Genomic DNA, 12,825 nt, shown 5'->3' on the forward strand with positions numbered 1-12,825 from the left:
AAATCAAAAATTGTAAATTTTCAGTTGTGCATGTTTTCGGAATGCCCAGAAAATATACTATATCCCAGCAAAAGAGGCGTATTTTTAACTTAATATTTACCCGCTACAGGGCAGAAAATGTTGTTTTTGCATTTTGAAGAAAATGTATTGTATAATTATTTTTTTTAAATATACTAAATATTTTTCAAATGGAGAAAAAACCTTCAGGTTTTACCTAAAAAGATCTGTTGCACAGTCAAAGTTCAATAAGAGGCTTGATATTTATTTTTAGTACATTGTGTTATATTTTTAAACTTTAAAAACGTTCTCCTGAAAAATCAAGTTTTTTGATTTATGACGTTCTTGAAAGGAGTGAGCGACATGTAAAAACCAAATTTCAACATACATAGTGCAGCATATTTGTGAGATGATAAGAGGGACTTCAGTTTTAATATTGTTATAAATTACTTTATTACAGCTGTATTTAATCATTGACAAAGAATCTCCAAATGAAATTGAAAAATATTGGGCATTGACAAAAAAAAATTGTTTTGGCCAGTCTTTAATTTACCAGGGGAACCTAAAGAAAGCAAATATGATTTTTTAAAGATATGAAAAGCTTCTGATGGCATTGAAATATCCATCATATGGACTGTCATATTGATTCTACATATGTTGGATATAACAATTAATTATATATGTATGTTTTTCAATTAATTTAAATCATAACTAGCTCATTCATTATTGAATGAGAATGAATGATTTTAAGTTATTTAAGAAATAAAATTCTCATTTTTTTTCAAATATAGTACACCTAATTCTGTTTTTATTGGTTCAACACAGTCCAAAAATGTGATTCTCTTTATATTTTCTTTTATTTTGAGTTATTTAACAAATATAATTAAATAATGAGATCAATTTATTGGAGTGTAGTCAATATTGACTACACTCCAATAAATTGATCTCATTATTTCAAAATGGAATAGAACTATTCAAACGCAACTTAAAATAAAACATATTTTGTTAAAACAACAAAAGGACCGTTTCAAGTACAGCGAATGATGTGGAATCAAAACCGTTACTTTGGACATTTCTACCCTTGTTCCAAAATTTCTAGTATTTAAACAAACATCACACGCCTGATGAAAAAATGGCATGGTTTGATTTAAATTGAAAATGAGCATATTTCAATGATTACAGAAAACCAAAAAAATTCACATTTAAAAAATTTGCTGTCTAAAAAAAATTACATGTAAATTTACTGTCTAAAAAAAGTAACAAGATAATAAGATTTTTAAAAAAACATAAAAAGTTGAAATATATTTCCTTTTTTTTTTACCAAACTGTTCAATTTCGTATAAAATAAAATTTTAAATATATGAATTTCTCCATATTTCTCCATAACGCATTATTCACAAATTTTTAATTTTTTTTGGAACGTATCTCCTATCTTAATACAGAATTAGAGTGTAGTTTAGCGGAAATCTTTATTTAAAAAAAAAATGTTTTCAAGTTGACAGTCACAAAGTTGATAAAACATGACAAATAATTAATCTTGTTAAATTGACAACGCATCGCAGCAACAAAACTCAACATCAACATTTTAAAATAAGCCTGAGTTTATTTTGAAACTTTGGTCACAATTTGTAAATATATGCATAAACCTACCTAATAAAAAATACATACAAATCAAACAAAAATATATCTACAAAATGCACAAGCATTCACATTCCCATGTTGATATGTTAAATATTAAATTATTTACAAAATTATTCCACAATTTCACAAACACGTGTTGGCACAAGTTTATTTATTGAAATCACCATCATTAGATGTTCAATACACTTTTGTTAGCTTTTAAATCATATTTTGAAGAGGAAGGCCAAGCTAATAGGGCACTCAATTAGACATAGCACCTTTCTTAGCAACATCTTCGAAGGAAGAATCTTGGGAAAACGAACAAGAGGCCGCCCAAGAACTTCATACTTCCAGGATTTGAAGCGGCTCATGGACGTCTCCTCCTATTCGCAGCTCAAGAGGATGGCGACTGACAGAGACAAGTGGCTGACACTACAAGGCGCTGCCTTTAGAAGATGATGATGACACTTTTGTTATAGTCATTTACATTTTCACTAGATTTTTTAAAAGTCTTCTTCGTATATATAGTAGTAGCAATGTGTTTTTTTTAGTAGCAGCATTTCTCAGTCAGAAAATGGGGTCCATATAAGAAGATAAGGCACAGAATCCCTTAGAAAAATCTTAAATGTCTGCAGGAATTGATCTGTAAAAGAAATAAATAAAATGTAACCACTAAATCATTTGACAACATTCGGCAACAAAACCAGGCCTGTTTTTGCATTTTTGTAAAAGATATAATGTTTTTTAGTTCTTAGAAATATAATTAAGTATCAAAATGCATCTCAGAATGAAAAAAGTGACAATGCTCTATGTTTGAGATGTCTATGTATGGGTTTGACATATATAAGTAAAAAAAAAATTAAGAAAAACACTATGCCAGCTAACCCATGAATAGAGAGAGAGGATAGAATACCACACCATTCTGCTACTACTACTACTACCATCACGCCGTTTCTCCACAGGGGTAGGCAGAGAGGATGGAACGCCACACTCTTCTGTCCTGACATACACTCCTCGCCTCCTTCACATCCATACATCTAGTCATATATGCCCTCTTATTACGCAGACTTTTGACACCCTCAGATTTTAGGTTGTGATTGATCTGATCGTGCCAAGTTTTTTTCAGTCGTCCTCGTTCTGTTTTCCCTCCACACCATTCTGTCTTTGCAAAAATTCTTCGCCTCATTCACATTCATGCATCTCCTCATACGTACACACTCCTGACCCGTGATCATATATGCATAAATAAAATCTACCATGAGTCTGAGAAATGATGGCAAAATTATTATTGTAAAATGCTTCCAACCACCTGCATTGATAAGATATTACGCTCGGGATTTGAACAATTAGAGATGCCATTTACTTTGCCATAATGGCAATAAATGTGGAGGTCCTCACCAAAATGTTACATTTCCATCAAAAAGATTTTAAGTAATCAGGGATTCTAGCTTGTAGAATTGTTACGTTTTAGTGCGATTTAATGATTTCATATTTGTTTAACACAGGATCGGCCAAGTTTTCGATAGAATACAGTAAACAGAACAGATTTGCATTTATAGGATTTTTTGTGCAATATTGGAAATGTAACTTTTTGGTGAGGACCTCCACAAATGTAAACCAAGAAGTTTATAGAAGTCAACAGAGATAAAGAAGAAGAGACAACTTACTTGATATATAGCAAACTCGCTGCGATAATTATCACATAATTATTTTAGAATAAATAATCAGTCTTAGGGATAAGGAATATTGTAGAGATCAGGAATCTGACTGGTCGAAGAAACCCAGCTTCTTCAGAGTCTCCGTGACTCGGGCTATCAGCGGCTCCTTGTACTTCCAGATGGTCGAGTCCATCACGCTCTCCTGCCTGAACTCGTGGCAGCTCTTCTTCAGCGTGCCCACGCAGTCGGCGCGGTAGTGCTGCAGCTGCGCGTCTGTCGTATCGATGGAGTAGGATACGCAACCGGACCCGAGGCAAGCCAGCGGGAGGTGGTTGTGGAGCGTCAGAACCCTCTCGGTATCGTGGAAACTCTTCACATATTGGAAGGGCTTGGTGAAGTTTCTGGCGCGGTATACGTGCTGCAACATGTGCATGTATTGGGGTATCTCGCGGAACCATCCGTGCGCGTGTTGCAGATCATCCAGGAAGTACACGTTTCGTACGTTGTACGACGCTCTCGGCGTAGCACTCCCGGCGCGAGATAACGGCACAACTCTGTCCATCAGCGCCGACCAATTATCTTCTTTCAACGGCATGATCACCTCGTCTATATCGAGCAGCGCTATATACTCGTAATTATACAAATTCTTGTACAGACAATCGTTATACGGAATCAATTCGTTCTGTCTCTTGTGATTCAGCTTCTTTTTTAAGTAGAGATGCTGGAAGGTCGGTATATTCGGCTGACCGCCGGGAAGAGTCAACGGAGTGACGCTCACTCTTCCTTGAGTCACGTAATGATTTAGAACCTTCGTAATGTTGGGATGCACTTGCAGCTGATAAAAGAATACTTTATCAGCACCCAGTAGATTCAACAGTTCCAGCCACTCGACGAGTCTTACAGACAAATCTTCGTGGAGGAAATCGAGGCCTTTCACGCACACGGCGAACTTCTTTTTTTCCTCAGGTTTATCGTATATGACTCGTATGTTATTCGTCGCCTTGTCGCAAGGTTTTTCAACCAGAGAAACAGAAGCGGGGACTACTTTTTTGTACGTCGCGGGGATCTGGCAGGCTATTAGGTACGGTTGGAAGATCCCTTGCTTGTAATTGCCCCACTTTTTGTACCAGATATATTTGTACTCGAATGATTTGACGATCACCGGTTCGTTTTGATTTTCGAACCAAAATTGACAGTGCGTCACGACCGTCGGTTCTATTCTGTCGATCATGGAGAGGACTCTCACTGTCGGGCCGAGCTGGTTCATGGGTCGCACGTCGTAGTAAGCCCCGAAGAAGTGAAAGGACCCGTTGGACGTTTTCAAGTTCTGCCAGTAGACGTTGTCGAACTCCAGGTCGTAGATGGTGGGGAAGGCGGCGCAGGTCTTGTTCTTGAAGAACTTCTGCGACTGCTTGTTCTTGTTCTTCTCCCAGTAGGCGATGGGCAGGCTGGGCAGGCGCTCGGCGATCTCCTCGGCCATGGAGTCGGAGGAGGGCGGCGGGCGGCGGTCCACGCGCGGCTCCAGCAGCGGCAGCGCGGTGGCGGCGGGCGGCGCGGGCGGCGCGGCCTGCAGCAGCCCGCGCCCGCCCAGGCGCCCCGGGTCGCCGCCCAGGGGGCCCGCGTGCAGCTGCAGCGCCAGCAGCGCCAGCAGCCCCCAGCCCAGGATCAGCATGCCCCAGCGCCATAGTCCACTCCGTCGGCTTATCTAAAAACAAAAATGTATGACAATTAAAACTTTGCACATTCATAAACTTTTTTAAAAAAATTTATAAACATATATTTTTGTTTTTATTATTTTTAAAAATATTTAAGAGTCTTACTGCGCGTATTTTTTTACTATTTTTTTTTAAAGAGAAATATTTGTGTATTTTATAATTTACAAAAATATTTTAATTTCATACTATTTCTGTGACCCTAAGCGGCTCATTATTAAAAATAGGTATCAAATTGTGGGAGTGGGCTCGAAACCAGAAACTCCTAACCTAACAGAAAGAAAACCTAACCTAATTATTTTCTCTAACTAAATTTATTTCTCTTTCTTAACAAATAACCGGCAAAGCCTCTATTTTAGAGGCTTGTCTGCAGGTAGGACAGTTAGGAAATGGATGTAGATTTGAAAAATAGATTACAAACACTCAGACCAATTGAAAATAAATCTTTCTCGAATTTATTTTGCAACTGGCGGGAATCAAACCCGTAACGCCAGTTTCGCAGTCAAGCGTCTACCCGACTATGCCACGGCGCCTGGCTTTATTTAAATACGCTCTTATTTAAATGGGATATTTTCACTCGGGTTGACTATCGGACTTAACATAATCCACAAATTAAAGGACTTTTGAATTTTTTTGTATTCATAATAATCCGAAATATTAATAAATCCGTTATCCATAAAGTCGTTAAAAATAGAAACTAAATTTAAAAGAGCTATTCATAAACGGATAATGGAAGATGGTAGAACTGAAATAGATCGTATCATTTGGCCATGCCGTATTTGGTTGGATGTCATAGACAATTTTCTTCAATTTCTCCATTTTTCAAGCACGGGAAAACTAAGTGAGGGCATATTAATGTAATTTGCAATTATGGATATAATAAAATCTTATTCATTTGCAGAATTCGTTGGCATTTCACTAGTCAACGAAAAGGCTATAAGCGCCAAATTTTGCCGAAGGTCTCATTAAAAAAATGATTTTCTAAAACGGCAAAATCGCATGAAATAATTAGTTAAAAATTTGAGCCTTCTTCATACCAATCTCAATTCAAGCCTTCTAAGCATGATGATGATTAGCATCTAGGCATGATACCTGCCTGCTTTTAACATCATAAAATTACACATAATTATTAAAACGAATCACAATTTTTTAAATGTTAACATGGGTATTAGGTAGGTACTTAAAAACCACATATTAAGTCCCTACTTATGATGTAAACGATAATAAAGGTAAGCGAAGATGAAGACCAAGAATATTATTTATATGGATGTAATTTTATGCATAACGAAACATAACAATACATTTTACCTGCTAAAAAAAACATCTTAATGTTTACCAGCACGTGATAAAACAATGACGCGGCCATAAATAAACGGGACGAATTTATAACTACCCATTTCTTGAATTGCGTGTAGTAAAATATAATTGTTTTTCAGTATATAAATAGATATAATTAGCAATACGTTGGTAATCCAGCGGCCTTGACGAAAAGGGAACATCGCAATATGTATGTATTTATTTATTATCGTTAGGTTGGTATTAAATTTAAATTTACTCAAGACATGGATGCGCGCGCATCACGTGTGGATGTAGGTACGTACCCCATGTTATCAGTGCCTTCTGGAAAATAAACGCGATGAGAGATGGATTTGGCAACCGGGCATCAGTTCCATTGGGTACTGACTATTTTATAATAGGGAAAACAACAGCAAAAACAATAAATTTTAGCTAAATACAAAACCCGATATTATACAAAAGCTAATAATAACGTTAGTATGTTTTTTTCGACATACCTACTATATAAAAACAATGTATAATATATACAACATGATCGAAAAAAAAACATGACACGATCAAGTAGGTATTCCAATTTTTTTAGTCAGAATCGACAAGAGTGTATGAAGGGATGTATCTATGAAGAAAAAGCGAAGCATGTCTGGAAAGACAGAGGAGAGTGGCGATCTATCATGACTATTTCTTCTCTGCCTACCACATCGGGAAAACGGCATGATGGTCAGTTACTTAATATGGAATTAGAAGCATTTCAAAGTAACCTAACAACTTGTCACACATTTGTAACTAAAACAAAAATATTGGATAAATTTTAACACGAAATTTCAATTAACGATTAATATCGCTCACTCCTTTCAAGAACGTCATAAATCAAAAAACTTGATTTTTCAGAAGAACGTTTTTAAAGTTCAAATATAAAATACAATGTATTAAAAATAAATATCAAGCCACTTATTTAACTTTTTACTGTGCAACAGATCTTTTTAGGTAAAACCTGAATATTTTTTCTCCATTTGAAAAATATTAAGTATATTTAAGAAAATAATTAAACAATACCTTTTCTTCAAAATGCAAAAATAACACTTTTTGCCCTGTAGCAGGTAAATATTAAGTTAAAAATATGCCTCTTTTGCTGGAATATAGTACATTTTCTGGGCATTACGAAAACATGCACAACTCAAAATTGACGATTTTTGATTTATGACGTTCTTGAAAGGAGTGAGCGATATGTGCGATGCGATATGATATAATATATATCATAGGTACCTACCCATTAATAGTGTATATTGGAAGGTAGTAGCACAAACCATATTATAATATAGAAGGCACCGTGTAAGAACGTTCGCGCAAGTACCTATTCCTTTGTATAATTTATTGTAAAAATGTCTGAAATTGCAATGAATGATTATTTCCACACGTACTTGTAAGCAGAACCAAAGTCTCGTGACATCATCTTGGATTAACACAATACGAGATGATTACATTTCATTACCAATCGCATACGCTTTGCATTGTTAAATTGTGTTTGCTAAGGCATAAATTCTTACCCACTGCTAATAAGAGCGACAGAACTAATATTCGTACATACCATATATACCACTATTTATTTCTCTCTTTTTAATTGATTTTTTTTTTAATTTACAAGAACCAGATGACAAAAATCGACTTTTTAACAAATGTTGTACACAACCCTAGATTACGGGATATTCGTAAAATTTACGACGGACATCAAATCTGTAGGGAGCACCGAGGCAATACGTGTAAAGTATGTAGTGACAAATAGCATGTGTCTTAGTTTTTTTTATCGATATTTAATGTTCGTATTTTATATAAAGTTCTCAAAAAACATGTTGCACTTATTTTCAAATGTATTTAGCAAAATTTTTTGGTAAAATGTGAGTTTTTCTTACCGTCGTACATTTTGCGATGGTCCCGTATTAATAGTACATTGAAACAAGTCCCGTGGTCTAGGGTTAAATACGATTGTATGTTAGGTTTAAGTTTTGTTTTGACATATTTCTTGATGGGACTGCATTGTAAATAATAAAATAACAACTATATAGTTCTTTCCACATATATTTAGTGATAACTGACCGGGTTTTATCATTAGCGACATTGTCAAACTAATCTATCTGATGACACCGGACACCAGTCTGACGAAGTCGGCAACGACAAAACCCGGTCACTGGTCAAATAAAAAAAATTGAAAAACTTAATATGTAGTAGCCCTTGCAAGGCAATGTACAATATTTCGAATAAACATCGGGACATTTTTTAAATCATCGAGTCCTCGGGACATCACTGTCAATTAATATGATATCATATCTCATATCCTGATGTATCAACACGAATGGCAACCCTAATTTGGACAAATATGTTATTTTTGTATTTGGCATTAATCAACTTTTTTGTTTATATAATAATGGTAAAAACATGTTAGTAGATATTTGAAGAGAATAACAAATGGATAATATGTCGATAGGCACTTTACTTGTTTGTACAATGTGATTTCATGATGAGGAAGTAAATATAAAAAATATAAAAAATTAATGGCAACACTAGAATTCAAGAGAACGAGATGACACCATAGGCCTACTGTAAATAAGGAAGTTGCAAAAGTAAGTACCTCGTCACGATTATTTTAATCATTTTAAAAAATTGTATTTTTATATATGCATGCAATAACCACACATGCATTAACAACATTTGGAGTGAGTTCAAATACTTATTCACAAACCTGAATTACCTCCAATTATAGGAGTTATTTATAATATTATTACCGCCTATGACGGTCGTAAGCCCCGTTAATGCCCAGACTTCCATATTCTTCTTTATCTATGTTGAGATGTCAAAAAAATCACACATGCATTGATGAAGGTTTATGCTACTTTATTATTTCAGGCATAGAAAGCTTATTCTGAAGAAAGGCTGTGTGTTTTAACTTTAAAAGCTTCTCGCCGCATTCCCGGATTCAATACAGATGCTCTTGGCTTTCTGTCAGACCCTCGTTTGTAAAGCAAAAGAAAAGAATAACTAAGTAGCGAATTAAAAAAAAAGTAATGTACCAATTTTACAGTGAATTTACATTTCGACAATGTCCCTGTCACTGACAATTTAAATAAATAAAAATTTGGAAAACCATCACCGAATTTCGAGAAGTAACCCAGTTTTAGCCGGTTTTGACAGGGATGGATTTAACCTATTATATATCTATCCCTGAAGAAGACAACGTATTTACTGAAACCGGTTGGAAAAATGGTACCAAAAATAAAGTAATTTATTATTAGATTAAAACCAATATTTTTAGCTTTTCCACTTTTTTATTTGACCAGCGACCGGGTTTCGTCGTTACCGACATCATCAGACTGGGACAGACATCACCAGTCTGATGATGTCGGTAACGACGAAACCCGGTCGCTGGTCAAATAAAAAAGTGGAAAAGCTAAAAATATTGGTTTTAATCTAATAATAAATTAAAAATGCAATTCCATCACGAAGTGTCAGTGGATAATATAAATCTATTCAAAATAAAGTAGTTGAAAACAAGCTTTGGTTTAATAAATTTTACAAAATGAGCCACAGAGTATCACCAAAAAACAATGAACAAAAAAATTAACTCCTGAGTGGGGTATAACCAGGATTTGCGAGCAAAGATTTGGGCACACTCAAATAGTGTAATTTCGGATTACGTTAGTTTAAACAAAAGAAGATTTACGATATACTATGTGGTCTACCTATTTTACCTTGTACGTGAATCTTGATTAGTTTAAAGCATCAATCAGATGTCCATTCTTCCACAAAGGTTTTAGGTAACCTTAATCGTGCTTAATTACGTCTGCTATTTAAATACGAAGTTACCATTTTATAGCCATCACAATCCGCCATTAAAGGAAGGTCAATTAAGAATCTTTTGCGCCATCGATGATAGTGTTTATCAAAATATGTGTAATTAAAAACGATGGTAAAAAAATCAATGATTCTTCGTCCGGTTGTTAAATGTGATGACTTAACTCCGTGTCATCATCAATGCTTCTTCAGCACGATTTTCTTCAAACCTTGATGTGTAAAAAAAAATACCTGGCGTTACGTCGCAATTTCTGTCAGTAATGGTGGTCGGACGGCTTCGTGGCAAAACAACGGAAGCAAACGCACAGATTTTTTTAACCCATTGGCTACCACGACCTTTGGGGTAACTACGCTAGAAATACCACGATTTTAACAAAAATCATTCAACAGTAAAACTAACTAACTTAGGAACTAACTACTACTCCACTTCCCCACTGGGGTGGACAGAGAAAATAGAACGCCATACCACTCTGTCCTTGCAAATAGTATTCGCCTCTTCCACATTCATGCATTGACTTTATTGTTTCGACTTCTGACCCAGCCACTTTCAAGTATTTGACATACCTGATCGTGCCAGGGTTTCATCTATTCCTGTTTTTTTTCCAACTTCAAATTTGTTTTACCGTTCTTACCTTTATTATTCGTTCCACATGTCCAAACTATCTGTAAATGTGTTCGATAACACTCTGTGCCATTGTTGCTACAAATTAATTTTTGGATTTTGTCTCGACCTTATACAAAATCAACTAAGTTTATGCCAAAGAGTTAAGATAGTATTTACACATAATAACGCGTAAGTATTTTGGAATGTGTATGAACATAAAATTGGTGATTGGTGTTGGTTTAAAATGGTTCAAACTACAAAACATTTCAGGTTAACACCAATCATCAATTTGTTTAAAATTTAAAGTCTAAAATTTCTTAATGTTAGCTGTTATATAGCAAATGCGAAAAGTGCATCAATAATATCATTCCGTCGTTCATACAGTCATGCGGGTCTGAGACGGTGTGGTACATTTCTTCGGAGACCAATTGACGACATTTTATTTATAATTTTTAACACAATAATCATATCACTGTGTTTATATGCGTCCTTAAGGTAGTACTTTACGAAAATGGCGCTATATTATTTATCTGAAATTATTATATACATATCTATGGAAAACCGTGTGGAAAACGAGCGCCGATAATGTTTATGAGAAGAAAATAAAGAAAATGTCCTCAGAACAAATCAATTTCGCGTGACTTTTTAATTACGCTTTGTTCAAATAATCAAGGAGGCAGTTGCCAAAAACGTCTATCAATTTCATTGCTACCAACCTTTAAATATTACAATTTTATAAGTTATGGTAAATGTTGTATGTATGAGGGTTCGTTATTGAAAATGCTAACTGGGAAACCGAAATATCCACAAAAAAGCAAAAATTACACCACGCGCAGAGCTTTAGTGCATTTTCGTATTTCTGTATTTTTTTTTGTATTTTATACACGTTAACAACTTTTACATCTTTGCAAAATTTTACAACTGTACACGATTTTAAAAGTTCAAAACCAACCATTTGTTTTATGACCAATTAATTCGTAAGTAAAAAGCGAGATAATGATCACGAATAATAATAAAATAGCAAAATTAAGATATTAAAATAAATTTATATTAATTGCAATATTTTTTTCACAATGCACCACGTTTTTCTTCTTCCAAATCCTCTGATCTCAACCTTCGACCTTATAAATTCATGTTAAGTGATAAACATTTTTTTAAATAAAAATTGTTAGAATGGTATAATGTATATAGTCGCCTAAATCGGTTAAGTATGTATTACTAAATATTTCATTTATTTATTAAATTTCTTATTTATTTATTAAAAAACATAATACAAAATAACGTGCATACATTTTTAAATTATAATAAACTGCTATGCAAGTACATAGTTCGTCATCGGATTTTTCAATTTAATTCATATAAACTTTACCAGGGAAAAATACACATAAGAATCTTCAAAGGTAACAAACTTTTTTTTTTTTAAATATGGTTACAAAAGTTTTTTTTTTAAATAATTTGATTTTATTTTCTAAACATTTCTGCTTACAATCTTAAAATTTAAAACGCAGCTCTCTCCAATAAAGAGACTGAGCTCTTGTGCTTGGAGAGGGACTTACCTTTGTTAGTTACGTTTGTTGGTAACAATAATTTTGTTGGTTAGGTTTTTCTTATTAAAATTACTTTGATTATTGTTCTCTGAACTTATTCATTTATTACATATTATATATTTCTTGATAATTTTGTTTTTTCATTTCAGCATTTAAGTGTTAGAACACAATTCGCTCACTCCTTTCAAGAACGTCATAAATAAATAAAAAACTTGATTTTCAGGAGAACGTTTTTAAAGTTTAAAAATATAATATAATGTTTTAAAAATAAATATCAAGCCACTTACTGAACTTTTTACTGTGCAACAGATCTTTTTAGGTAAAACCTGGAAGGTTTTTTCTCCATTTGAAAAATATTTAGTATATTTAAAAAAAAATAATTAAACAATACCTTTTCTTCGAAATGCAAAAACAACACTTTCTGCCCTGTGGCAGGTAAATATTAAGTTTAAAATATGGCGCTTTTGCTAGGATATAGTATATTTTCTGGATATTCAGAAAACATGCACAACTGAAAATTTACGAATTTTAATATATGACGTTGTTGA

The 12,825-nt window shown here is 34.1% G+C and overlaps 1 protein-coding gene across 1 annotated transcript in view; it reads right to left on the bottom strand.

Annotated features, from left to right (window-relative positions):
- Nucleotides 1–1,306: 1,306 nt before the first annotated feature.
- LOC148311532 (uncharacterized) overlaps nucleotides 1,307–12,825 on the bottom strand; it is a 167,082-nt gene continuing 155,563 nt past the window's right edge. The window contains exons 2-3 of the mRNA XM_088256536.1: nucleotides 3,285–4,980; nucleotides 1,307–2,260 (exon numbers count right to left, since the gene is read on the bottom strand). Of these exons, the coding sequence (XP_088112662.1) occupies nucleotides 3,373–4,980 (1,608 nt within the window). The 3' untranslated portion in view covers nucleotides 1,307–2,260; nucleotides 3,285–3,372. The remainder of the gene's footprint in view (nucleotides 2,261–3,284; nucleotides 4,981–12,825) is intronic.

Source organism: Brachycentrus maculatus, unplaced genomic scaffold (assembly GCF_059751285.1).
Source record: "Brachycentrus maculatus isolate JH-2025_06_01 unplaced genomic scaffold, ASM5975128v1 h1tg000061l, whole genome shotgun sequence".
Classification (NCBI taxonomy): Eukaryota; Metazoa; Arthropoda; class Insecta; order Trichoptera; family Brachycentridae; genus Brachycentrus; species Brachycentrus maculatus.